The following is a 27,288-nucleotide window of genomic DNA, read 5'->3' on the forward strand; positions in this document are numbered from 1 at the left end:
GGGGCCGGGTGCGGTGGCTCATGCCTGTAATCCCAGCACTTTGGGAGGCTGAATCACTTGAGGTCAGGAGTTTGAGACCAGCCTGACCAACAGGGTGAAACCCCGTCTCAGCTAAAAATACAAAAAAAAAAAAAAAAAAAAGAAAAAAAATTAGCTGGGTGTGCTGAGGCAGGAGAGACGCTTGAGCCCAGGAGGCAGAAGTTGCAGCAAGCCGAGATCATGCCACTGTACTCCGGCCTGGGTGACAGAGCGAGACTCTGTCTCAAAAAAAAAGAAGAGTGGGGAGCCCTGATCCATTCCTCTCCTGAACCTCCTGCCTGCCAGGGCCCGGCTGATGCAAAGCTTTAAGGAGTCGCACTCTCATGAGTCCTTGCTGAGTCCTAGCAGTGCAGCTGAGGCATTGGAGCTCAACTTGGATGAAGATTCCATTATCAAGCCAGTGCACAGCTCCATCCTGGGCCAGGAGTTTTGTTTTGAGGTACTGGGTCTAATGGGCTAGGGAGGGCCAAAGGACAGGGGTGATGGAAGGTGGGGGGCAGAGAGGTCTAGAGAAAGTGGCACAGGTGGGGACGTCAAGGAAACAGAAACTTCTGGGACTGGAGGAAAGGACAGGCCAGGGAGGAAGAGAAGGTAGCAGAGTCTCCTCCCCTCTGTAGCCCTTTCCCTCAACTCCACATTCCTTTCTAGGTAACAACTTCATCAGGAACAAAATGCTTTGCCTGTCGGTCTGCGGCCGAAAGAGACAAATGGATTGAGAATCTGCAGCGGGCAGTAAAGCCCAACAAGGTATTGGGGAATAAAGGGGACACAACCTGTGTAGGGCAAGGGTTGCGCCAACACGGGAAGCTGGGGGCCTAGGGAGGAAAGTGAGTTAAAGGAGGAGAGGCTTGGGGAAGGAGAGGATTGAGGTACAGGGTATCTGGACAAGCAGGGGGAGACCCCCATTATTCTGAGTCCCCCATTTCTTTTCTCTTTCTGTACTGCTACCCTGCCTTACGATCTCTTTCCCTGCCATATAAGTCGTAGACTTACAGAGTTGATGGAGCTCTGGAAATTCTTTAGTCTAGCTTCCCTGCAGGCAGGAATGCTTCACTAACACCCCGCAGGACACATAAAATACACTTAGCCAAGTTTCTGTACCTTGGTTTCCTCTCTAAGACAGAGGGAACTGGTAGCAATGGGTTGGATTAAATGATCTCTAAGGTCCCTTTGGCACATAAATTCTATGAGTCTGTTGTCTTCCCAAAACTTCATGCTTCCAGTTCTGTCAGCTATTCTCTGTATCCCAGTTTCTAGCAAGCTTACAGTCCTAGTCACCCTCCTCTGGGGGGAACTCTTGTGTCTTGATGTCCTTAAAGAACTCAACCCAAGATGCTGACATGATCTGACCTATGCAGAGTACAAACACCATGTTCCTTTTCAACACACTGCAGTATCACCTGAGCCTTACCATTAGCTTGTGCTCAATTGTATCCCCCCAGGCCCTTACTCATTCTTTTTTTTTTTTTTTTTTTTGAGACAGAGTCTCACTCTGTCACCCAGGCTGGAGTGCAGTGGCGTGATCTTGGCTCACTGCAACCTCCGCCTCCTGGGTTTAAGCAATCCCTGTGCCTCAGCCTCCCCAGTAGCTGGGATTACAGGCATGCACCACCACACCCGACTAATTTTTGTATTTTTAGGAGAGACGAGGTTTCACCATGTTGGCCAGGCTAGTCTCAAACTCCTGACCTCAGGTTGTCTGCCTGCCTCAGTCTCCCAAAGTGCTAGGATTACAGGCATGAGCCACCACATCTGGCCAAGCTTTACCCATTCTATATGCAATTCTTTTTTCACAATTTCTGATAGTCTCTGCAGGACTTCCCAGTTCCCTTCAAACTCTACATTAATATTTTTGGCTTGTTATTCCAGCTTTAAAAATCTTTCCAATACTGTTTGTGTTGTCTAGTGTATGTCTATGCTTCTAGAGTAGTTTCCTGGGGCTGCTATAACAAACTGCTATAAACTGGGTCACGTAAAACAACAGAAATTTATTCTCTCACAGTTCAGGAGGCTGGGAGTCCAAAAGCAAGGTATCAGCAGGGCCACGCTCCCTTTGATGCTGTAGCAGGGAATCCTTCCTTGCCTCTTCCTAGCTTCCGGAGGTTGCCAGCAGTCCTTGGCATTCCTGGGCTTGTAACTGCATCTGTCTAATTTCTGCCTCCATCTTCATGTAGCTGGCTTCCTTCTGTGTGTGTCTGTATCTTGTATCTCTGTGTCTCCAAATCTCCCTCTCCATATAAAGACACCAGTTTTTATAAGGTGGGTTAAGGGTCCACTCTAATTCAGTATGGCCTCTTTTTTTTGAGATGGAATATCGCTCTTGTTTCCCAGGCTGGAGTGCAATGGCATGAGCTCAGCTCACTGCAACCTCCACCTTCCAGGTTCAAGTGATTCTCCTGCCTCAGCCTCCCGAGTAGCTGGGATTACAGGCATGTGCCACTATGCCCAGCTAATTTTTTTTGTATTTTTATTAGAGACGGGGTTTCACTATGTTGGCCAGGCTGGCTCGAACTCCTGACCTCAGGCAATCCACCCACCTCGGCCTCCCAAAGTGCTGGGATTACAGGAATGAGATACCATGCCTGGCCTCTTCTTAGTTTGATTACATTTGCAGGGATCCTGTTTCCGAATAAGATCACATTCACAGGTTCAGGGTAGACATGAGTTTTGGTGGGATACTATTCAACCCAGTACACTGTCTTACCTTATGACTGCTGTCTGTATCCCACTTTCTTACTGCCTCTCCTCTTTTGGTGTCTCTCTGTCCCTTCCCCCTTTAACATCGTGCCCACCCCACCATGCCAGGACAACAGTCGCCGGGTAGACAATGTGCTAAAGCTGTGGATCATAGAGGCCCGGGAGCTGCCCCCCAAGAAGCGGTACTACTGTGAGCTCTGCCTGGATGACATGCTGTATGCACGCACCACCTCCAAGCCCCGCTCTGCCTCTGGGGACACCGTCTTCTGGGGCGAGCACTTCGAGTTTAACAACCTGCCGGCTGTCCGTGCCCTGCGGCTGCATCTGTACCGTGACTCAGACAAAAAGCGCAAGAAGGACAAGGCAGGCTATGTCGGCCTGGTGACTGTGCCGGTGGCCACCCTGGCTGGGCGCCACTTCACAGAGCAGTGGTACCCTGTAACCCTGCCAACAGGCAGTGGGGGATCTGGGGGCATGGGCTCGGGAGGGGGAGGGGGCTCGGGGGGTGGCTCAGGGGGCAAGGGCAAAGGAGGTTGCCCGGCTGTGCGGCTGAAAGCACGTTACCAGACAATGAGCATCTTGCCCATGGAGCTATATAAAGAGTTTGCAGAGTATGTCACCAACCATTATCGGATGCTGTGTGCAGTCTTGGAGCCCGCCCTGAATGTCAAAGGCAAGGAGGAGGTTGCCAGTGCACTAGTTCACATCCTGCAGAGTACAGGCAAGGCCAAGGTGAGTGTTGTGCCCTCAGGGAAAGGTGACTTGGGAATGGGCATTTGCTTGGGGGTTAGTGAGGACAGGGCAAATTCACGAGATTGGGTTGTACAGAGGCTGACACTTGGATTTTCCTGGGCCTCAGGACTTCCTTTCAGACATGGCCATGTCTGAGGTAGACCGGTTCATGGAACGGGAGCACCTCATATTCCGCGAGAACACGCTCGCCACTAAAGCCATAGAAGAGTATATGAGACTGATTGGTCAGAAATACCTCAAGGATGCCATTGGTATGGCCCACACTCAGGCCCTCTTCTTCCCAAACCTGCCAGATGTCCACCCCAGACCCCAAGTCCACCCTTCCACAGCTTGATACTTCCTAACCCAGAGTCCTAAGACTCCAGCCTCCAACACCTGATTCTGAAATTTCCCCAACCCTGGCCACCCCCTTCCCTGCCCTTGGAAAGTGTGACCACACCCTCTTGTGCCCCCACCCCCCAGGAGAGTTCATCCGTGCTCTGTATGAGTCTGAGGAAAACTGCGAGGTAGACCCTATCAAGTGCACAGCATCCAGTTTGGCAGAGCACCAGGCCAACCTGCGAATGTGCTGTGAGTTGGCCCTGTGCAAAGTGGTCAACTCCCACTGGTGAGACTGGGAACGCTGGGCTGGGGGGCCAGGGTCGGGGGAATTATGTGTTCATCTGTTCATCTATCTGTCCATCCTCAAAGAGGACTGAGCACCATTTATGGGCAAAGCATTGTTCTAGGCACTATAGAGCAAACAGGTGAAAGAGGCCTGGTCCCTGCCCTCAGAGGGCCTCCACCAGAATGAGTGGGGACAAATTAGAAGAAAAAAAAAAAAAGCCACAGAGCCATAATGGTGTGTAAGTGCTGAGTAAGGGTCCCCCCAACCTCTGTGTGGTATAAGGTCAGAGAGAAGGCAGAGCTTTGAAATAAGTGGGGAAGAGGTGCCCCCTTGGGTAGGCTTTGAAGACTGGTTTAGGTTCTGATATATGGACATAGTTGGCAAGAAAGACATTTCAGAAGAAGGCTGTGAGAAAGGCACATGTGTGATGGTGAAAAGGCCCAGGAGTTTTCAGGGGACATTAAAGTAGGTTAGTAGCAATTACATCAGGTTTAGTGGAGCATGTGCCTCATAATGGGGAGTGGTGGGAGAGATGTCTGGGCAGGAAGATTAGCTTTAGAAACTGGAAGGCCTCAAGGAGTCTGAGGTCATTGGTAGGCCTTGGGATGCCATTAAAGGTGTCAGAAATATTGTGATTTAGAAGATTAATCCATAGGCTGGGCACGGTGGCTCACGCCTGTAATCCCAGCACTTTGGGAGGCCAAGGCGGGCAGACCACCTGAGGTCAGGAGTTTGAGACCAGGCTGACCAACATGGAGAAACCCTGTCTCTACTAAAAATACAAAATTAGCCAGATGTGGTGGCACATGCCTGTAATCCCAGCTATTCGGGAGGCTAAGGCAGGAGAATCACTTGAACCTGGGAAGTAGAGGTTGTAGTGAGCCGAGATAACACCATTGCACTCTAGCCTGGGCAACAAGAGTGAAACTCCATCTCAAAAAAAAACAGAAATTAATCCATAAGTAGAGTGTATGTAGTAGAGTAGAGGGGTGTACGTTGGGGGATGACTGGAATAGAGCCAGCTGGGGGCTCGGAGGCATGAAAGTCAGATCCTGAATCAGAACAGTGACAGAAGTTAGGAAGGAGCTACTGGAAGGACCCTCTCAGGAAGGGATCAGGAGGAATTGTCAGCTTATTGGAAAGGAGGGAGCATGTCTGTGGGGAGTCATGGATGACTCAGGAGGCCATGAGGCTGGTGGTTGGGAGACCGGTGGCCTCATTGACAACCAGGAAAGTCAGGAGGAGGAGCCAGTTGGAGGTGTGGGGGCGATGGTGAGCTCTGCTTTACACCAGCCGAGTTTAAGGTGTCAGTGGGACATTGAAGTGGAACTGGGAGGTGCGGGGAGTGAGCTCTGAGCCATTCCAGGGACTGGGGATCATGCCTGGGGCACCTCCATCCCCATTTCCCTGGAATCCAGAAGAGCTGGGGGGTCCGAGCTCCCTGTACCTCAAGTGACCCTCCATCTCTCTCCCATCTCTGTCTCTCCCTGGTGTCTGTTTTTCTTCTCCTCCTCTCCTTGTCTCTCTCCCACAACCCTCCATCTCTCTCCCACGTGTCTCTCCCCTCACCTTCTCTCCCCTTCCATTTCTCTCTCCCTAATCTGTCTGTTCCCTCTGCCATGGCCCCCTTCTTCAAGCAGCCTCCCATCTTGCTCCTGCGGTCCCTCCTTCCCTGTCTCTCTCACCCCTGTTTCCACACCCTCACCTCCTACCACCCCCCTCAGCATGTTCCCTGGAAGCTGAGGGTCTCTGGGGCTCAGTCCCGGTCTCTCTCTTTCTCTCTCTCTCTCTCTGTCTCCCCACCCCTTCCCCCCAGCGTGTTCCCGAGGGAGCTGAAGGAGGTGTTTGCTTCGTGGCGGCTGCGCTGCGCAGAGCGAGGCCGGGAGGACATCGCAGACAGGCTTATCAGCGCCTCACTCTTCCTGCGCTTCCTCTGCCCAGCGATTATGTCGCCCAGTCTCTTTGGGCTTATGCAGGAGTACCCAGATGAGCAGACCTCACGAACCCTCACCCTCATTGCCAAGGTCATCCAGAACCTGGCCAACTTTTCCAAGTGAGGGAAGCTTCAGGAGTGGGCAGGGCAGGGAGTGGCAGGGCTGGGGGTGGGCAAGAAGGGTCTCCTGAGTCCCCAGAGATCCTGAGATGGGGAGGCTATGATACCTTGTGTGTGTGTGTCTGTGACCTTTATCGTCTGGATTCTTGGCTAGGTTTACCTCAAAGGAGGACTTTCTGGGCTTCATGAATGAGTTTCTGGAGCTGGAATGGGGTTCCATGCAGCAGTTTTTGTATGAGATCTCCAATCTGGACACGCTAACCAACAGCAGTAGCTTTGAGGGTTACATCGACTTGGGCCGAGAACTCTCCACACTGCATGCCCTGCTCTGGGAGGTGCTGCCCCAGCTCAGCAAGGTCAGCAGATCCCCTCTTTGCCCTATCCCCAGATGGCTCCAGAGGTTCCTGGAGCCTGAGAAACTACCCTTTGAAGATTTTTTTTCTCCCCTTGTTCCTCGAGGTGTCACCACTACTATCCCAACTCAGACCCCCTCCACCCGCACCCTCAGAGGCCCTCTTAGAGCTGGGCACTGAGCCCCCAGGTAACAGCCTCACCCTTCCAGGAAGCCCTCCTGAAGCTGGGTCCACTGCCCCGGCTCCTCAATGACATCAGCACAGCTCTGAGGAACCCCAACATCCAAAGGCAACCAAGCCGCCAGAGTGAGCGGCCCCGGCCTCAGCCTGTGGTACTGCGGGGGCCATCGGCTGAGATGCAGGGCTACATGATGCGGGACCTCAACAGGTGAGCACCTGGGACAGCCAGGCCTGTGCCCTAGGAGCCCTTCTCCTATTCTAGATACTCCTCACTGGGCCCCACACGCATCTCTCTAGGGCTTGAAAGAAGGGAGGAAAAAGCACCAAGTTCTCAGGGAAGACAATAAGGAGACAGGTACAGTCAGTGGTAGGCTGAGAGCCCTTTACAGCCTGAGGGAGTGAGAGATGTGGAGCTCTAGGAATAGGGCTGAGGCTCCACCAACTCATGGCTTAGTTGTAAGCCTAGAGCATCCCTGCTGCAAGCTCTGACTTGCTGTCCCTCTGCCTGCCCATGCTTGTCCCCAGGCTGAGGTTCAGCCAGCATGTCATGTCAGCCATGTGTCAAAATGTTCAAACATCTCGGTAATAGCTAGTGAATAAGCACTTCTCCCAGCCCCTGACCACAACCCCACAGACCTCCCCATGATCCAGCACTTAGAGCAGTGACAGCAGAAGCCTAGCAGGGCCTGCAGCCTGCTCCAGAGTCCCAGCCTCCATTCCGATGGGTGGTGCCCGTGCTTCATTTGCTGCTCATTATTTTGATGATGGCCCTGCTTTTTCCTCTGCCCATGTCTTCCTCCATGACACCATACCCATCCCACCATTCCTGCCTCTCCTTTCATTTGTCCACATCTCTCTCCTTCTCTGTCTGTGCTCGCCCCTCTTTCCATCTCTCTCCAGCTCCATCGACCTTCAGTCCTTCATGGCTCGAGGCCTCAACAGGTGAGGGGCTCTCCCCTCCCCCGCCCTCCTCTCCTCTCCTGTCTGTTCCCTCTCCCACTCCACTGGCCTTCGCCCTACTCCTCTCCTCTCCTCCTCCATGGACCTCATCTCCTCCATATCTGCCCAGCCCTGCCCCCATCCCTTCTCTTCCTGCCCCCATCTCCCCTCCTCTAGGCCTCACCCCCTTCCCGGAGGGGCCCTGTCCTTTCCCTTTACTCACCTGTCCCCTCCCATCCTCCCTGCCTGCCCTCTTCAGGGCTGCTACCGCTAGCTCTCAGCCCTTCCCTCCGGGTCCCACTTTTCACCCCAAGGCCTGTGCCAGACCACAGCAAGGTTCAATTGCTAGGAGCCCCGACCTTACCTTCTGCTTGTGTGCCCCCTTCCCTTCTGACAGCTCTATGGACATGGCTCGCCTCCCCTCCCCAACCAAGGAAAAGCCACCCCCACCACCGCCTGGTGGGGGTAAAGACCTGTTCTATGTAAGCCGTCCACCCCTGGCCCGTTCCTCACCAGCATACTGCACGAGCAGCTCGGACATCACAGAGCCAGAGCAGAAGATGCTGAGTGTCAACAAGAGTGTGTCCATGCTGGACTTACAGGGCGATGGGCCTGGTGGCCGCCTCAACAGCAGCAGTGTTTCGAACCTGGCGGCCGTAGGGGACCTGCTGCACTCAAGCCAGGCCTCGCTGACAGCAGCCTTGGGGCTACGGCCTGCGCCTGCCGGACGCCTCTCCCAGGGGAGTGGCTCATCCATCACGGCGGCTGGCATGCGCCTCAGCCAGATGGGTGTCACCACAGACGGTGTCCCTGCCCAGCAACTGCGAATCCCCCTCTCCTTCCAGAACCCTCTCTTCCACATGGCTGCTGATGGGCCAGGTCCCCCAGGCGGCCATGGAGGGGGCGGCGGCCATGGCCCACCTTCCTCCCATCACCACCACCACCACCATCACCACCACCGAGGTGGAGAGCCCCCTGGGGACACCTTTGCTCCATTCCATGGCTATAGCAAGAGTGAGGACCTCTCTTCAGGGGTCCCCAAGCCCCCTGCTGCCTCTATCCTTCATAGCCACAGCTACAGTGATGAGTTTGGACCCTCTGGCACTGACTTCACCCGTCGGCAGCTTTCACTCCAGGACAACCTGCAGCACATGCTGTCCCCTCCCCAGATCACCATTGGTCCCCAGAGGCCAGCCCCCTCAGGGCCTGGAGGTGGGAGTGGTGGGGGCAGCGGTGGGGGTGGCGGGGGCCAGCCGCCTCCGTTGCAGAGGGGCAAGTCTCAGCAGTTGACAGTCAGCGCAGCCCAGAAACCCCGGCCATCCAGCGGGAATCTATTGCAGTCCCCAGAGCCAAGTTATGGCCCCGCCCGTCCACGGCAACAGAGCCTCAGCAAGGAGGGCAGCATTGGGGGCAGCGGGGGCAGCGGTGGCGGAGGGGGTGGGGGGCTGAAGCCCTCCATCACCAAGCAGGTAGGTGAAGGCAGGAGGAAGGCGGGCTGGGTCACAACAGGGAGGGAAGAAGGAGATGGTCGGCGGGGTGGGGTTGAAACAGAGTCTGTGGCCTGAAGTTACAATCTTCTTGCCTCCTTTTGGCCATTAAACAAATGTGTATAGAGGGCCTGCTATGTGCCATGTGCTATGCCAGGCACTAAGGATATGGCACTGAACCCTCTTAGCACTCTCATTCCAGAGGGGATTAATCCATAAGTAGAATGGGGGTGACTGGAATAGGGCCAGTTGGGGGCTTGGAGGCATGAAGATCAGATCCTGAATCAGAACAGTGACAGGAGAAATTCTCTGGCATTCAACTCACATCTCTGGCATTCAGAGGTGATAAAGGCTACAGCAGGGCAATAGGACTGGGACTGTCGTCTCCTTTGGCTGTGCTGTTGCCCTCTAAATGTACTCTGCTTTTTCCTACCTTTCCTTTCTCTGTTCGCCCTCACCGTGACTTGTCCCAGCATTCTCAGACACCATCCACATTGAACCCCACAATGCCAGCCTCTGAGCGGACAGTGGCCTGGGTCTCCAATATGCCTCACCTGTCGGCTGACATCGAGAGTGCCCACATTGAGCGGGAAGAGTACAAGCTCAAGGAGTACTCAAAATCGATGGATGAGAGCCGGCTGGATAGGGTACGATGGGCTCTACCAGCTCCAAGCCCCAGTGTTTCCTTTTACCCACAGGGGAGATCTGTAGTCACTTCCAAGGGAAACCTCCAGGGTCAGTTATGGTGGTAAGAAAAGGCAAAGACCTGATCACCTCTTGAGAAGCCTTCAGTCCATCTGGGGAGACCAGATACACACAGTTGTTAAAAGTCACTTTCAACTCTATTTTATAGGTTATATATATCATAGACTATCCGGGGATCATCTATTTTAGGCTTACCTCCATGTTCTTCCCCAGGAGGAACATAAGCCCTGGCTCCTGTGACTGCTTAGGAAACGAAATGTTACTTTACTGGCAGTAGGAGCTAATAAATTGGATGGGGATGGAGGGGGTTGCAGCTATATTACAAGTGATGTCTGGCCTACCCAGTCACTGTCCCATGGGCATAAGTGACAGTCAGTGGGCAGGGGATGCATGTGGTAAAATAGTATGTATCGGTCATGTGTGAAAAGGCCATCCAGACCCTCACTTAGTGGAGGCTGAGGGCAAAGGGCACCAAGAGCTCTAGGGCTAACACAGATAACTTAGCAGAAAATTACTTGAGGAAGCTGTTGCTCCTAGGGCCTGAGGAAGAAGGTGGCTGCAGGATTAGGTCATATATAAAGAACATATGACCCTAACACGGGGAAGTGGTCTTTGAGTATAGGAAATGTTGGGACTGACTCAGATGGGCTTGACCGGCAAATTTAATGAGAATTAAACCCTAATATTAGCCCCAAGGCAGCCACCATAGGAAGTTAATTCACATCTCTCCTCTGCATGTAGAAGGGTTGGTGATATATGTATGTATCCTCTTCAGAGAATGAGGAAATAGTCTTTTGAATCATTTTTTTTCTGTTCTGTGCTTCAGATGAGGAAACCTTGTTGAGAAAGGCTGTAGACTAGCATTATCCAATATAACTTTCTGCAGTGATGAAATGTTCTGTAATCTGTACTGTTCACATGTGGCTAGTTGTGATTCAGGAACTGAATTTTTAGCTCTATTTAATTTTAATTTTGTAATTTTTTTGAGACAGGGTCTTGCTCTGACACCCAGGCTGCAGTGCAGTGGTGCAAACGTGGCTCGAGGCAACCTCCGCCTCCTGGGCTCAAGGCATCCTCCCGCCTCAGCCCCTGAGTAGCTAGGACTACAGGGTCGTGCTACCATGCCCGGCTAGTTTTTTTTTCTTTTTTGTAGAGACGGGGTTTTGCCATGTTGCCCAGGCTGGTCTAGAACTTGTGAGCTCAAGTAATCTACGTGCCTCAGCCTTCCAAAGTGCTGGGATTACAGGTGTTGAGCCACTGTGCCTGGCCTAAATTTTAAATAGCTACATGTGGGCTGGTGGCTACCACATTAGACAGCACAGCTGTAGACTCTAGAGCCAGTAGGGCAGATAAAATGACTCTTCTGAGTTCTTCCAGCTCTGGAATTCCTAGATTCTCAGCCTAGAATTCACTTGTAGGCCTCCTATCCTTGGCACCTTGACAGAGCCAAGGAGAGGGTCACATGGAGGACAGCACCTGCCTTTCCCCCATCAATTGCCTTTTCTTCCTATGTCTCCAGCATGTGTTCTGGGGCCTGGCTTAGGGCTGAACAGTCACCCTATTTTTAATTTCTGAGCACAGTTACTCAAGGTGTGTTTGTGAGTGTAGGTTTTCTGTGTGGGTCTTCATGAGGGGCCATACATAGACCTCAGGTCAGGTGTGGGAGTCTGTGACCTTGCTCCATTTTGAGGGAACCTCAGCACCATGGCAGGGTCTTCTCAAAAGCAGATGTGTGGATATGATCCACAGGCAGGGAAGGGGTTGGGGAAGGCAGCTGGATGTCCCTCAACATGCAGTGGCTGTGCTTGGCAGACAGGGATGGAGGCTGGGTGGTGGGCTTGGGGTGGGGCGCCCCTCACAGTGCGGGGTCGTGTGCCCGGCGGGCAGGTGAAGGAGTACGAGGAGGAGATTCATTCACTGAAAGAGCGGCTGCACATGTCCAACCGGAAGCTGGAAGAGTATGAGCGGAGGCTGCTGTCCCAGGAAGAACAAACCAGCAAAATCCTGATGCAGTATCAGGCCCGACTGGAGCAGAGTGAGAAGAGGCTAAGGCAGCAGCAGGCAGAGAAGGATTCACAGATCAAGAGCATCATTGGCAGGTGAGGGGCGGCCTGGGGAGGGGTTTGTGAGGGAGAGCTTGAGGCTGAAGAGAGCAAGTGGGCAAGCTACTCCTCTGACTCCCATCCCCAAACTCAGGAGCCCACCAGGAGAGCCCACCACTCTCCTCCCCAGGAAGCCACCCACTCACTCATCACCAGATGGAGAGAAACCCCAACCTGCTTAGTGCATTAAATATCCCTTTACCAAACCCTGACCTCTCTTCTGATAGAGTAGCTTCGGAAGCCCTTGGAAAATGTACCTGTTCCTGTCCAACCGTCACTGCATTTGCATTTACCCTAGGCCGGGGCTCCCCACTAGTTATTCTCAACTTAACTTGTGATGTTCACCCCAAACCTAAGCAGGGCTCCCTAGCCAGAGTAGCCCCTGCCCTTCCTGAGTGGACCCTCCCTCTCTAGGCTTGGAAAGGTGTTCTGTTAGAAAGGGTCTTTTAGCCTGTGTATGTTTTCAGCTGCTCCAGCAAGCCCTGGGCTCCAAAGAGGGTATCCTCAGCAAAGAGGTCAATTATCTTCAGAGTGGTGGGGTCAGGGCGGGGGGGACCCTGGGCCCACTCCAACCAGAGCCACCTCCATTTTGATCCATTCTAAATGTATTTTATGTAAGATTTAATTAGAAGAAAAGGGCTTCTTGAAATATTTTTTGAAAACCACTGCTCTAATTGATATCCTTTATGATAAATCACCTTGAGGATCTTCACAGTGAGGTGACATGGGGGATGCAGAAGCCAGGTCCTCAGCCATGGAAGGTCTGGGGAAGGGGCACTACTGTCCTGATTGGGACGATGGAGGCCTGGAGGTGTCTGGATGGTAGAAGTCTTTGAGGCACAGAAAGCTGCCTTAGCAGGGAGGTGTAAGGGTTCCTGGGAGGAAGGTGGAGAGCATGATCCTGAGTAACAGGGAGTCTTGCATCACAGCAATGGAGGGACTCTGATTCTAAGGGATAAGGATGCCTGAGGCTTTTCCAGAGAGCTATGGGGTTCCATGGGCAGGCTCTGAGCCTGTGCCCGCCACTAACCCCACTGAAGCCCGTCCCTTCAGGCTGATGCTGGTGGAGGAGGAGCTGCGCCGGGACCACCCCGCCATGGCTGAGCCGCTGCCAGAACCCAAGAAGAGGCTGCTCGACGCTCAGGTGGAAATTACAATGTCATTTATCTTCTCCGTGTCCCATCCCCATCCATCCCACTGTCTTTCGTGCACTCACTACACCAGCCACCTAGCCCCATCACCATCTGTCTCTCATAGTCTGCTGTTTGTCCACTGGCTGCTCCTGGCAGCCCCCTAGTGACCCCATCTTCATCCCATCGTCTGTGCCTTTGTCACTCCTGGCAGCGTCAGCCCAACTCCTGTGCCTTCTCATCCAGTCTTCCCACTCCTCTCTGCATCTCAGGACCTTCTCTACCAGAACCTTGGTCTTTCTGCCTCTAGACCCCACCTAGTTCCAAGAACCCCTGCCCCTTCTTTGCTCACTCCTATTCAAGCCACATTGTTTAGCTTCCTCTGCGCTCTTGGGCCAGAGGGCTAGAAGCTGCCGTTTTCTGGAATAGAGCACGGGGCAGTATGATCTGTAGTTTCTCCAGGCCCTGGCCGGTACCCTGAAAACTTGGGGACCCATCACCTCTGTTCTCTTGGCTCCCCAATTTTCCTGTCTCCTTGGCAGCTCCTGCATAGCTTCCTCTTCTTGACTCTTCAGATCTTGAAGGCCCTCCATCCTGTAACCTCCCTTTGCCCTCAGTATTTAAGTCCAGCCTCCCTTTGGCCTCCCTCCTACTCTGACCCTCACACCTTCCCAGCTGCCTGCTGCCCAGCCTCTCTTCTCACAAGCCAGCTTCTAGGACCTCCCTTCTGCACCCTTACCCCTTGCTTTCCCAAAATTCTGCTCATTTTCCTACCCATACTCCTCTTTGCTCTGACTGCTAGGCTCCCCCCGCCTGCCATCCCCCCACCAAGGCTCCTGACCCCATGACCCCACTCTCTCCCACTGCAGCTCCTCATCAGGTAATTCTCCTGGTTCCGCTTTGGCCACGGGCGGAGGACACAGGGGGAGGTGACTCCGGACCACTGCAGGTTGGTCGTGAAGCCCACTCCCTCCAACACCTCCGGAGCCTCTCCCCTCTCACTGCTGCCCTCCACACCCAGAGAACCTCCAGACTCCAGCCCTCCGACACCTGCACAGATCCATCTCCCAAGACACCACCCAAAGAGAGCATTTGCTGCTGCTTCCCAGAACTGTCCAACAATACCTTAGCAACACCAAGAGTTGGGCCCTAGATGGGCCCAGCACATTCACAGGTCACACCCACTTCCCTGCAAAACCCACCCCCTCCCAGCCTCCTCCTGACTCTAAGCCCTCCTCTTCCTCTACCTCTCCAGTGTATGTCTGTCACCCCCCATTTCACCAGAGCGTCCTTAGGGGCTGGGGGTGGGTTTGTTAATGGGGTGGAGGCGATGATGGGTTGAAGGATCTTGGCTATAGGGGCTGTGCTGACTGCAGCAGGTAGGTTGGGTTTCCCTCTTCCTTCCCTAACCTTGGTTCTCTACCCTCCTTTCCACTCCTCACCTGATTCTCTCTCTTCCTCCTCCTTATATCTGTGAGGCAGAAGGCATCTGGAGCTCATATTAGCCCCCATTGGGTGGGAATTAGGAGTGGGTAGTTAACTCAGGGAGACTTGAGATACCCTGGAAAAAATGGTATTGAGATGTCCTGACATTAGGCAGGGTGGGTGGAACAAGAAGGAGCAAGAAAGGAACCTCAGGCAGATGTTAGGACATGGACTTGATCATGTGGCCTGGGAGTTTAGAAATGGGGAGAGACATCCTCCTAGATCAGATCGTGGGCTCAGTAGGCATGTTGATTCCCAGGGAGAGGTGCCAGGAACAGCATAGTAAAGAATGTACTCTCAGAGCTCACATCCCCAGGTTGCTGATGCCACTCACTCCCCCTCTCCTGCCATCGAGTGGCCTTGCCAGACACATAATCTTACCTAAAAAGCCAGTAAATGAGAACCTGTCAGCTATAGCCATCATTTCTGAGATGTGATTTTCTTTGGGATTGAGCTGCAGTGGGCAGTGGCTCCTTACACTGTAATTTTAATTCTCTGCCTGCCCAGCCTCTCTGTCAAAGTAGCTGGTGATCTATAAACAGATGCTAAAAGGCACCAGGGGACTTGCCATTTAAAGGACTCCTGCAGTAAATTCTTTTGTAAAATGAATAATGGCACCCTAATTTATCCACTTTCTAAATTTCGGTCCATGGGGGTGTCCAAGGCATGCTTATGTGCTGTCACCAGCAGACAAACAGAGGGAATGGAATCTGGGGGTTCCTTCCCTGCTCTCTCACCATATTCAGGATACCCTACCATAAGTGATTTCCTCTCACTGACTTGCAGAAAATGTGTGAGATACCCAGCAAGCTAAGAAGGCAGTTTTGCTGGGTATCTCATACCCAAGGCTGGGGTTTGGGTGATCTGAGAGGTTAGCTCCTTGATCCTAGGATGGAAGGGAGAGCTTATATAGAAGCTTTTACTTGGAAGGTTTTGTATCCTAAGGTCAGACATAGCTATATTACCAAGCCTAAATGCCACGTGGCCCAGGAAAGAATCTGGACATTTGTTCTAAACCACTTGTGGTAGGTATTGGTCCCTCTGCAACTCAGCCATTAATTAAAAATTAGTTTTGAGCCTGAATTTTAAAAAGCCAAGTGTTGCCCCCAGCCCCCACACACACACGGACATGTACAGTACAAACCCCAGATAATTACAACAGCCAAAGAGAGAAGGAAGTGAATTTCCCAACCAGAAGTGTAGGGAAATTCAGATGGCTTTCTTTTCCCCCAGCAGAGGAACAGAATGTGGAGCTCAGGGCAGGAACCAGGAGTTGGTCAAGGAGCTATAGGAGGTGATGAGAGCAGGACCAGGGGTAGGAGCTGGTCTGGTACCCCTCACCCTCTAATTGGGAGCCCAGGGAGAAGGACTGAAAAGAAGATGGGGGTGGAAAAGAATAAAGCCAGTATCTGCTTCCCAGGGATGCAGAGATTGGGACATGCTGTGTCTGCAGAAGCTCCTAGTCATTTCTGCCATAATTGTAAGAGGGGCAGCCCTCCCACAAGATTTTTCCCTTCCCATATCACTTCCCTGAATCCCCTTCTTTTCCCCCCAGTACAGTTAAACCTCTCTCTAATTTGGAATGTTATATTTGAGAAGATGGCCACTGTGAATAAGTGACAAACTGAATGACAGTGTCTATTTAATGAAATGCATGTCTTCAAAATATATACATAACTCGATGAACAAGGCTTTTTCCACTCCTCAGGGAGCATGTATTAATGAATAGATAGGATTCAAAAGTCTGTTTTCTGGTATGGGTTAAATATCCCCTCCTACAGACATATTTCCACCACTAATTTGCTTAGTACACCTTTTCTTCACAGATAAAGGAGAACGCAAGCTCAGTTTTTCTTCAAATTATGAAGAAATTCCAAATCCACAGGGGTTTGGATTAATGAGGTTTTGCTGTACTGCCTCCCCTTATTCCTCAACATGAAGTTCCCACCTTGGATTGGGGATGGGTGGGAGGGGGTTTCAAGAGGAGGAGGGTGGGATGGGCAAGGAATATACATAGGTGAAGCCAGAGAAGGGTTAGGTTGGGGGTGTGGTGGGAACTTGCTGTTTTGATCTGGTTTCCTGGTGTGACACTCTGGGTTAAAGGCTTGAAGGCCCCTGTTAGGAGTCTAGGGGTGAGATTCTCTTCTCTCTGATCCCAGAGGACGTTAACTTCTACTGCAGGTGAGAAACAAAATAGGAGGATGGTGGGGACTGTCCTGGGAGGAGGGGGTGGTCCATGGCTCGTGGTGTGGGCTGGCTATAGGGGAGGCCACTGCGAGGGGACTGGCATTCAGGCCCCCTTGAAGCGTCTCAATAAGTCCGCGCTCTCCTTTTTGGTGTCTTGCAGGAGAGGCAGCTTCCCCCCTTGGGTCCAACAAACCCGCGTGTGACGCTGGCCCCACCGTGGAACGGCCTGGCCCCCCCAGCCCCACCACCCCCACCCCGGCTGCAGATTACGGAGAACGGCGAGTTCCGAAACACCGCAGACCACTAGCCCACCCAGCATCACAGACCTTCTCTTCCTTTCCTGTGCACCCCACCCTGTAACAGCACCAACCACCAGGATTGGACATCACCGAGGAACAGCGGGATTGCCTCCCCGAATGCCTCCCTGGGAGGCACCCTGATTGCCCACCCCCCCCACTGCACCATTTCCAGGAGGGAGAGTGGGGACCCTCAGCCGCCCCCTTTTCCTTCCCATTGGGGTGCTGCCCTCTCTTTGACCCCCAGGGACCCTTGCCCCATGACACCGCCTACCCCACACAGACCCCTTCACTCCGGGGTGCTATCCCCATCCTCTGCCTCATCGTTCCCCTGAGCACTGGGGGACAGACCCTCACCCCCACCCTGGGGGTGTGGCACCTCCAAACTTTCAACTTCAGGGTGATTTTTTTAGCAGTAACCAGAGCTGACAATCTAACTCCCCTCCACCGCCCCATTTTGGCCTCCCCTGCCCCCCTTGTTATGGGGAGGGGACCCCGGGTGAGGGGGCCCTATTACCCCTTGATTTCTCAGGAGCGTCTGGGGGGGCTCAGCACGCACAAACTCCTTCTCCTTCTACCACTCTTAAATTTACTCCCTCCCCACCCAGAACCCAGATGGGGTGGAGGGGGCCACCGGGGCAGGGAGGGGGCGGCAAGGGGGGAATGGGAGTTGTCTCCCCTTCTCCCCACACCTGATCTGCTCTCGGCTGGTCCCAGAGCGGGGTGAGGGGGCTTATGCCCCCCCCTCCCCCAGTGTGTTGGGTGGGGTGGAATTGAGGTTAGGGTGAGGGGTCAGGGTTTAGGAGGGGTGTGTATGTTGGGAGGACAGGCTAGTTGATCTGTCCTACTTTGACACACAGTCCCCCCTGCCCCTTCCTTCTCTCTTCTTGGTCTCTACTCCCAGGGGGAGGGGGGAACTTACTCTAGGAAAAGCCATGTCTCTCTCCCCCAGGGTAGGGGGGACCTGTGTTGGAGGAGGGGTGTTGGGGGGCCCCCTTCCATGACTCTGTCCCCTGGGGGAGGTAGGACAGGGCTGGGCTTCCCTCTCATCCTCCCCCTCCCAATCTCCTTCCACCTCCCTCCCTCCCGCCAGCTCCACAATTTTTCGGTGTTTCTCTGTACATAGTTCTCTGGCGGGATAGGGGAGGTAGGATGGATGGGGTTTGGGGTGGGCAGGCCATGGGAGGGGAGAAGCCCCTCCTTGGCACCCCCTCTTCCCTGACTGCTGTCCCCTACCTAGCCTTGCCCCCTTCATCCTTTTGCGTTTGGTATTGAGACTCCCCTAGATTCTACTCCTCTTTCTTTTGTATGGACAGTTCCCCTTCAATCCCATCCCCCTACACATACACCCAGCCGGGGCCAAATTTATACTTATATAAAAGTTGTAAATATGTGAAATTTTATCCCTGTGCTCTTTCCCCACCTCAGGCCCTACCCCTGGACCCTCCCCAACCTTCCTTCTCTCTTCTTTGGCTGTTGTAATTATCTGGGGTTTGTACTGTACATATCCGGGGTGTGTGTGTGTGGGCTGGGGGCAACCCTTCTGTACAGAGCTTCCTGGCCCCCTCCCCCCCGCCCCTCTGCTTCCCTCCCCACCCACCACCTTAAGGGTAGGGAGTTGCTCTTCCTACCTGTTTTATTTTGTTTTCTCGTTCTCCCTCCCCACCCCACTCCCAGCCTTATCTATCCCCCCTCACTGTCCCCTTTTCTCCACTCCCAGCCCCATTTCCTTTTTTTCTGGAGTGTGTGGTGAAACAGAAAAAAACATGTTTAATAAACGGAGATTGTTCTTTTATCGCTGTGCCGACTTTCTTAGGCAGGGCTCTCCAGACCTGTACGGTGGTAAGATCTGCTTTCTGAAAGGAAGCTGACAGCCTGAGAGGAAAACCGTATATCCCCACCTGATGCCACACTCTCCTCATAGAATGTCACTCTCCCCTCCCAATGAGATTTTTTATATTTTAGAGCAGGAGTTTTGCGCCGGCCAAACTTCTCCAATCTAACTCTCCCCTCACCACTGTGTCACTTAGTCCGAGGCCAGGAACAGCGGCGTTATCTGATAGAAGAGTTCATGTATATATTCACATTTATCTCTTTTAAAAATTACCTAGAAATAAGGTTTCTTTCATTGCTGGTTAAAATGCTCCCGTGCAGAAAAGAGGAAAGAACCTGCCTGGTTCCTTAGCAAATCCGAGTTCCAGTCCCAGGTCCACTACTATTAGCTGAGTGACGCTTCCAGCCCGTTTCCCCCGCCTGGAAACTGAGGACGGCAACCCCCACCCTCGCAGGGCCGGTGGGAGGACACAAGGTGATGGGGGCAAGTGCCAGGCCCACACGGTAAGTGCCCAACTAATCTCGCCCCTCTCAGGACCTACCAGGGGCGGGTGCTACACTTAATCACCGGGAAACGCAGCTTTCCGGGGCGGCTGACGACCCGCCCCCTCCGACCGGGCTGTTCTCTCCCGGGCCCTGGCTCTCAGCCCTCTGCAGCGGCGAGGACTTCAGCAGCTCCCCGGGACGCCCGTTGCGCTGGCACCCTGGGCCAGTGCCCTCCTACTAGCACCGCCCTCCTCGTCTGCGGTAGCCAATCAACACGAGACTTGTAGGCTGCCATTCCTCGATTGGCTATAGCTCTAGCTCCGCCCGCCGCACTTGGCGACGGTGTCCGGCGGGGAGGCGGGGGCTTCCGGCCTGGGACGGAGCTGTAGCGGCAGTGTAGCTGCGAGGGCAGCGCCGCGTGTGTAACGGCGGGGGCGTGTCGGCGGGAAGGACAGCTGGGCCGGGACTCGCGGTGTCCGGGTGACCGCGGCTTCCCGGGAGCAGACCTCTGTGGGCACTGTGAGGCGGAACAGAGCGGCGGGGCAGGAGCTGTTCTGGGCAGGTGAAGGCAGGCTCGTGGCTGAAGGACCTCCTTCTCATCTTCCACAGGGGCTGGAAGTTAAAACCCCGGTTGGTGTTTAGTGGTTGTTGTTGTTGTTGTTGTTTGTTTTTGCTTTCTTGGTGTGCGGGACTGATTTGCAGAAACCGCCACTGACTTAAAAGTTTCCAATTATTGCTCGTGGGGAGGGGGTTGTTTGAGATGTGGCTCCCTTTATCCAGGGCTTCTGTGACCTCCATCTTTTTCCTCTGCAGCCTTCATCCCCCGTGGAGTCTACCCCCAAGCCCCTCTCCTCTTCCCAATTCTTGTCACCTTCGAGGAGGCCATGGAAACCCCAACATCTTTGCCGCCTGTACCCGCTTCCCCGACCTGCAACCCAGCCCCACGGACAATCCAGATCGAGTTCCCGCAGCATAGCTCATCGCTGCTGGAATCTCTGAACCGTCACAGGCTAGAGGGAAAGTTCTGTGATGTGTCCCTGCTGGTGCAGGGCCGGGAACTTAGGGCTCATAAAGCAGTGTTGGCTGCTGCCTCTCCTTACTTCCATGACAAGCTGCTTCTGGGGGATGCGCCTCGTCTCACTCTACCGAGTGTCATTGAAGCCGATGCCTTCGAGGGGCTGCTCCAGCTCATTTATTCAGGGCGTCTCCGCCTGCCACTGGATGCTCTTCCTGCTCATCTCCTTGTGGCCAGTGGCCTTCAAATGTGGCAAGTAGTAGATCAGTGCTCAGAAATTCTTAGAGAATTAGAAACCTCAGGTGGTGGAATTTCAGCCCGTGGAGGAAACTCCTACCATGCTCTTCTTTCCACTACATCCTCTACAGGAGGCTGGTGCATTCGCTCTTCGCCTTTGCAGACCCCAGTACAGTCCTCTGCTTCCACTGAAAGCCCTGCTTCCACTGAGAGCCCTGTGGGAGGGGAGGGAAGTGAACTGGGAGAAGTGCTGCAAATTCAGGTGGAAGAAGAAGAGGAGGAGGAAGAAGATGATGATGAGGACCAGGGGTCAGCCACACTCTCTCAGACTCCTCAGCCCCAGAGAGTATCAGGGGTTTTTCCCCGTCCTCATGGACCCCACCCACTGCCCATGACTGCTACTCCCCGAAAGCTTCCAGAGGGTGAGAGTGTACCACTTGAGCTTCCTGCCCCTCCTGCATTGCCCCCCAAAATCTTCTACATTAAGCAGGAACCCTTCGAGCCTAAGGAGGAGATATCAGGAAGTGGAACTCAGCCTGGAGGAGCAAAGGAGGAAACCAAAGTGTTTTCTGGAGGGGACACTGAAGGGAATGGGGAGCTAGGGTTCTTGTTGCCTTCAGGGGCAGGGCCAACATCTGGGGGAGGGGGTCCATCCTGGAAACCAGTGGATCTTCATGGTAATGAAATCCTATCAGGGGGTGGAGGACCTGGGGGAGCAGGCCAGGCCGTGCATGGGCCTGTGAAGCTAGGGGGGACACCCCCTGCAGATGGAAAACGCTTTGGTTGCCTGTGTGGGAAGCGGTTTGCAGTGAAGCCAAAGCGTGACCGGCACATCATGCTGACCTTCAGCCTTCGGCCTTTTGGCTGTGGCATCTGCAACAAGCGCTTCAAGCTGAAGCACCATCTGACAGAGCACATGAAGACCCATGCTGGAGCCCTGCATGCTTGTCCCCACTGTGGCCGTCGGTTCCGAGTCCATGCCTGTTTTCTCCGCCACCGGGACCTATGCAAGGGCCAGGGCTGGGCCACTGCCCACTGGACTTACAAGTGACTGCTGAGGCTATACACTAGCTTCTAGAACAAGATAACCACTGCTGCTGATGGATACTTTTCCCTCACTGACATGGCACACCAGTCATGGATCTTGTAGTCATGCCAAGAGAATAGATACATTATGGACCTCTTGTTCTTAGATATGGGCCTCTCAGCCTGGCAGATGTGGAAACTCAAATTTCTCGTCCCACTCCAGGTTTTGGCTAGCCAACCCTGCAGGAAAGTGGTTTATAGGCCATTCATACTTAAGTTGATCACTTGCCCATGGTGGACATTTTTGTAGTGGTGATGTCCATTAAGGAAACCAGATTGTCAATTATTTAGTGAGAGAAGAGTTAGAGCACAAGACAGTGGTAAATGTTTTATTCCGTCTCCATGAGGAATTGAAGGAGTTGGTCTCCACCTAGAAATACATTTGATTTACAGCTTAAGTAATTCAGAGGCTAAGCTCTAAGCTTTTTTCTCTCATTGCTGGAATGATTTAAGCAGAAGTCCTTTTGTGTACTTTTAAAATTGTATCTTTCCAGGAGCCCCTCAGATTGTACCTTGCTTTCTCACCAATAGACACCTTCCCAACACTTTTTTAATGTTGTAGTTGAGCACTTTAACAAGTTGAGCATTCCATGTTTCATTCTTAGAACCTTCTTTAATAGAGGGTATTCTCTCAACAGCCTGTGCCTCTGGTCTACCTTTGACCACCACTGATAACTAATATATTGGTCACAATGACTGGAATGTGACTAGTGATCTCAGGAGATGGCACTGTCCTAAAGTGCTCTCAGGGTGGCACCACTGCTCTCTGAACAAGTTGCCTTGGTCAGAGGGACTCAGGTTTGGGACAGCACAAGCTGAAGGCTGGAGAGTAACTTGCATAGTAGGACCATACCTCTTCCTTTCCCATCCCACCCACATATGATAGACAGCCCCTCTGTTGAGATATGGAGGGGATAGATATTGGAATTGGGGGTGGGATTTGCAGTTACTTAAAATTTTTTAATAAACTGTGCCCTGAAACCTAAACTGACAATGGACTGGATTGAGTAATTTGTGTGGGAGAGAATGTGAGAATGGAGCTGCAGAGCCTTGGATGTGTTCCTTAGGTGGCTAGGTTATGTTGATGGGGAAGGAATGGGATGGTATCACACTGGTGCCAAGAACACTGTTCTGGACTTAGGCCCTGACCTGCTACTTAATAACTTTCAGTAGGTTGCCTTACTTTTTTTTTTTTTTTTTTTGAGATAGAGTGTCACTCTTGCCCAGGCTGGAGTGCAGTGGTGGCACAATCGCGTGCTCACTGCAACCTCTGCCTCCCAGGTCCAAGTGATTCTGCCTCAGCCTCCTGAGTAGCTGGGGTTATCAGGCACCCGCCACCCTGCCTGGCTAAGTTTTTTGTATTTTTAGTAGAGATGGGGTTTCACTGTGTTAGCCAGGATGGTCTCGATCTCCTGACCTCATGATCCGCCTGCCTCGGCCTCCCAAAGTGCTGGGATTACAGGCAGGAGCCACTGCGCTCGGCCTGCCTTACCTTTTAAAATCTGAACCAGTACTTTTTTTGGTAGGGTGGTGTGGAACACCTAACTGGTTCTGTTTTCCTTTTTAAAAGAGGTTGGTTCACATTATCTTTTTATTATTATTTATTTTTTGAGATGGAGTCTTGCTCTGTCGCCTAGGCTGGAGTACAGTGGCGTGATCTTGGCTCACTGCAACCTTTGCCACCTGGGTTCAAGCAATTCTCCTGCCTAAGCCTCCCAAGTAGCTGGGACTACAGGCGTGTGCTACCACGCCTGGCTAATTTTGTATTTTTAAGAGAGATGGGGTTTTACCATGTTGGCCAGTCTGGTCTTGAACTCCTGACCTCAGGTGATCCACCCACCTGGGCCTCCCAAAGTGCTGGGATTACAGGGCTGAGCCACTGCACCCAGTCTTATTATTTTAGAGACAAGGTCTCACTATGTTGCCCAGGCTGGTCTCGAACTCCCGAGCTCAAGTGATACTTCTGCTTCAGCCGCCCAAAGTGCTGGGATTCCAGGCATGAGCCACCGCACCTGGCTGGTTCACATGATCTTTATAATATTCCCCAACTTCCTGTATTCTGTATGTTTGGTTGGTTGTTCTACAAACATTCAGTGCAAAGCACTATGCTAGACCCTGATTAATACACTGCCCTTAAAGGGTTCACAGGTATTACCAAAGATAGACAAGCCATTACAACGTGATAGGATAAGTTGATGATAGTGGGCGGTACAAACTGCTTGAATGGCACAAAGAAAGCTAAGTAAAGACCTTTTCTAGGTCAGCAGAGGTTTCACAAACACAACTTCCATGTGCCACAGTGTGGCCACAGTGTGGTCACAGATGTGGGTGGCTGAACTGACATGGAGGTGGTAAACAGAGGAGTCGAAGTGAGAAGTATAGGGCCAGGGGTGATAGCCTTCCCCAAAGTTTGTTTCTGAAAGTTACGAGGTATGGCACTCAGAAGGGTCTGAAAAATGTGACTGTGGCTAAGAAGGTAAATTCTAGCTGGGATTTGTCAGCGTCTCAAAAGAGCCATGCCATGATCCCATCCCCATGATAAGGACTGTGAACATATTGGGAAAGGGGATGAGGAGGGGTCAACCTATCTTGGATCTGCTGTAATCCCATCCATCAGCTATTCTTGACACATATTCTATGGGTGGCTATATCCATTGGCCAAGATCCTTTGGCTTCAAGCACTGGAAGCTGGCTCTGACTAACCTCACCAGACAAGGAATTTATGGCAGGATGTGGGGTGGCTCTTGGAATTGAAAGAAGGGCCAAAGGACCAGCCATCAGAAGGATAAGACCTGGGTCAGCGTCGGGGGTCCATGGAGCAGGAACTCCAAGGCATACAGTTTGGTATGATGACCCATTCTTGTTTCTTGTGTCACTCATCTCAAGAAAAAATTTCCCAGGGAAAGAACTCTAAGCCTCATGACCACCCTCTGGTCAGAGCACCTTGATCATATAGTCCATCAAGGTGGCAACAAAGTGGGCATGGGATCCTCAAAGGCAATTGAAGTCCTAGGACAGAAGAGAATGGGTTCTGGTCAAACCACAGCAACAGAGACACACACCGGACAATCTCCATATGTTACACATTTTGGGATCCCAAAGCCTCAGGTATAGTTGCTACTTAGTGGGTGTTCAAGATATGCTGAAGCTGCCCAACTTCCACCTCTGCCCGCTGGACTTAAGGCAGAATTGCTTCCTCCCTCACCTTAATCCCCATAACACTTTGTCCTTACTTGTATCAAAGCAATTAAAATAGCTTGTTAGAGTTTTTCTTCTTTTGTTTTTAGGTATTATACAGAAAACAAGCGCCGAAATTAAAGATTTTGGTTTAAACAAATAAACTTGTTACCTCTCTGCCTCTGTCCTTCAGAAGATGCAGTGGAGGAGATGTCCAATCTAGTGTCAAAGGACAGCCCCATTCCCAGAGCCTTTGCTCTTTTAATTATCACCTCTCTCCTTTATCTTTCCCCTGTCTCTGTAGTTCATTACATTTAACCATGCTCATAGGGTAGTGGGAATTAATTAATACATGTAAAATACTTAGAACCATGCCTTACATGCAGTAGTCACTCAATAAGTGTTAGCTGTTTTCATGAGTGAGACCAGTAGTCATCAGTTCCCCACACCTTTACTGCGATCAGTTCTCCCAGAGAGAGATCACACTCATAATAAAGGAAATTGCAACACAGGGGGAAATAAGAGCTATCAGAGCACATAGCAGAGATCTTAGCCTGGCCTAATAACTGGGAGATTTCTAGATGAAATGGAAAAATTTCTAGTGAAGGGGCAAAATATTTTCAACAAAATTGGAAATGAGGCACATAGTACTTAGTAAGGATTACATGTTATCATTATCATTACCTATCTCATAAATGCTACAGTTCTTCAGGGCCCTTTATGCCCTCTTCTAAATTTACACACTCCGGGGTGATTTTTTTTCCCCATGCAGAACTCATGTTGAAATTCCTGGGTGACTTTATCCACTCTTCTGAGTTGAACCATTTAAATAGTGACGACCTTTAATTTAATGTATTTCTTTAAATTTTATTATTATTATTATTTTTTGAGACGGAGTCTTGCTCTGTCGCCCAGGCTGGAGTGCAATGGCACGATCTCACCTCACTGTAACTTCCACCTCCTGGATTCAAGTGATTCTCCTGCCTCAGCCTCTCGAATAGCTGGGATTGTAGGCACTTGCCACCACTCCCAACTAATTTTTGTATTTTTAGTAGAGATGGAGTTTCACCATGTTGGCCAGGCTGGTCTCGAACTCCTGACCTCAGGTGATCCGCCTGCCTCGTCCTCCCAAAGTGCTGGGATTACAGGCATGAGCCACTACACCCAGCCAACCTTTAATTTTATACCTCTAGTTTTACTGGGCCCCAAACCCACTTGGATTTTTTCCTTCTTTCCTTTCTTTTTTCAACAACAAGTGCCTGCTGTATACCAGACACTGAAGAAAAAAGCAGAAGGCATCATAGGGGCTTGAACTCTGTATGATCTCTTTAAGAGACAAGACGTTTAAACCAGCCATATGCTGTAGACATCTCAAGCTCAACATGTCTAAAGTACTCCACACCTCCTCTAGCCAGCTCTCCTCTGTTGTTTCCAGGTTTGGTAATGGTTCCATCATCAACCCAAATGCCCAAGGTTGAAACCTGGGAGGGTTCCTTGCCAGCAGCTCTCTCACCTCCCATACCTGTCCTACCAAAGCTATCTCCTAAATATTTCACATTGATGCACTCCTTACCCACTTCTGCCACTGCAACCTCCTAACTGGTTCTTTGTCTCCTGTCTTGCTTCCCTCCATATTTCACCCTATGCACTATGACCAGAGTAATCTTTCTAAGGCAAAAATTAATGTTTCACCACTCTCCAGCTTAAACCTTTCATTGGCTTCCTCTTGCTCTTTCATGAGGTCCAAGTGATCTGGTCCCAGTTACTGGTCCCAGGCCTTTGTTTTTGCTGCTTCTCATGCTCATCTCTCTATCTAGTATAGTTTCCCATCAGTGGAATAATTCCTGCTCTTCAGATATTAGTTTAAACATCACTTCATCTAGAAATCTTGACCATGGGGCCAGGGTAGGACCTCTGCTATGTGCTCTGATAGCTCTTAATTCCCCATTTTTTCGATTTCCTTTATTCAATAAGTACTTGCATTTGGAAGAGGGCGTGAGTCGAAAGCCTATCTATTGGGTACTCCACTGACTATCTGAGTGCGATATACCCATGTAACAAACATGCACGTGTACCCCCTCTATCTAAAATAAAAGTTGAGGCTTTTCTGCCTATGGGGTAGCCCTGCTCTGTCTATGGAGCAGCCATTAAAATAAAAAATAAAAGTTGAGAAAAAAACATACTTGCCAACTACCTACTGTTACTCACGTGTGGGCACTGCTCTAGGCACAATGATCAGTCCCTGTTCTTCTTATTAATTTATTATTTATTATTATTTGAGACAGAGTCTCGCTTTGTTGTCCAGGCTGGAGTGCAATGGCGCCATCTCAGCTCACTGCAACCTCCGCCTCCCAGGTTCAAGTGATTCTCCTGCCTCAGCCTCCGGAGTAGCTGGGATTACAGGCGTGTGCCACCATGCCCAGCTAATTTTTGTATTTGTA

At 51.8% G+C, this 27,288-nt stretch overlaps 1 protein-coding gene across 4 annotated transcripts in view; it reads left to right on the top strand.

Annotated features, from left to right (window-relative positions):
• Positions 1-22,657, top strand: part of SYNGAP1 (synaptic Ras GTPase activating protein 1) — a 39,126-nt gene extending 16,469 nt beyond the window's left edge. The window contains exons 6-20 of one of the 4 annotated variants that reach the window (XM_054557392.2): positions 325-478; positions 688-786; positions 2,845-3,468; positions 3,596-3,740; positions 3,952-4,096; positions 5,913-6,149; positions 6,304-6,505; positions 6,712-6,890; positions 7,583-7,624; positions 8,019-9,090; positions 9,582-9,755; positions 11,701-11,912; positions 12,969-13,059; positions 16,878-19,962; positions 20,146-22,657. In XM_054557392.2, coding sequence (XP_054413367.1) covers positions 325-478; positions 688-786; positions 2,845-3,468; positions 3,596-3,740; positions 3,952-4,096; positions 5,913-6,149; positions 6,304-6,505; positions 6,712-6,890; positions 7,583-7,624; positions 8,019-9,090; positions 9,582-9,755; positions 11,701-11,912; positions 12,969-13,059; positions 16,878-17,024 — 3,523 coding nt within the window. In that variant the 3' untranslated portion in view covers positions 17,025-19,962; positions 20,146-22,657. Of the gene's footprint in view, positions 1-324; positions 479-687; positions 787-2,844; positions 3,469-3,595; positions 3,741-3,951; positions 4,097-5,912; positions 6,150-6,303; positions 6,506-6,711; positions 6,891-7,582; positions 7,625-8,018; positions 9,091-9,581; positions 9,756-11,700; positions 11,913-12,955; positions 13,060-13,914; positions 14,947-16,877; positions 19,963-20,145 lie in introns of those variants that run through there. The other 3 variants (XM_024249111.3, XM_054557398.2, XM_054557397.2) reach the window with 3 other exon arrangements.
• Positions 22,658-27,288: the final 4,631 nt, after the last annotated feature.

The sequence above is a fragment of the Pongo abelii genome, chromosome 5 (assembly GCF_028885655.2).
Source record: "Pongo abelii isolate AG06213 chromosome 5, NHGRI_mPonAbe1-v2.0_pri, whole genome shotgun sequence".
Classification (NCBI taxonomy): Eukaryota; Metazoa; Chordata; class Mammalia; order Primates; family Hominidae; genus Pongo; species Pongo abelii.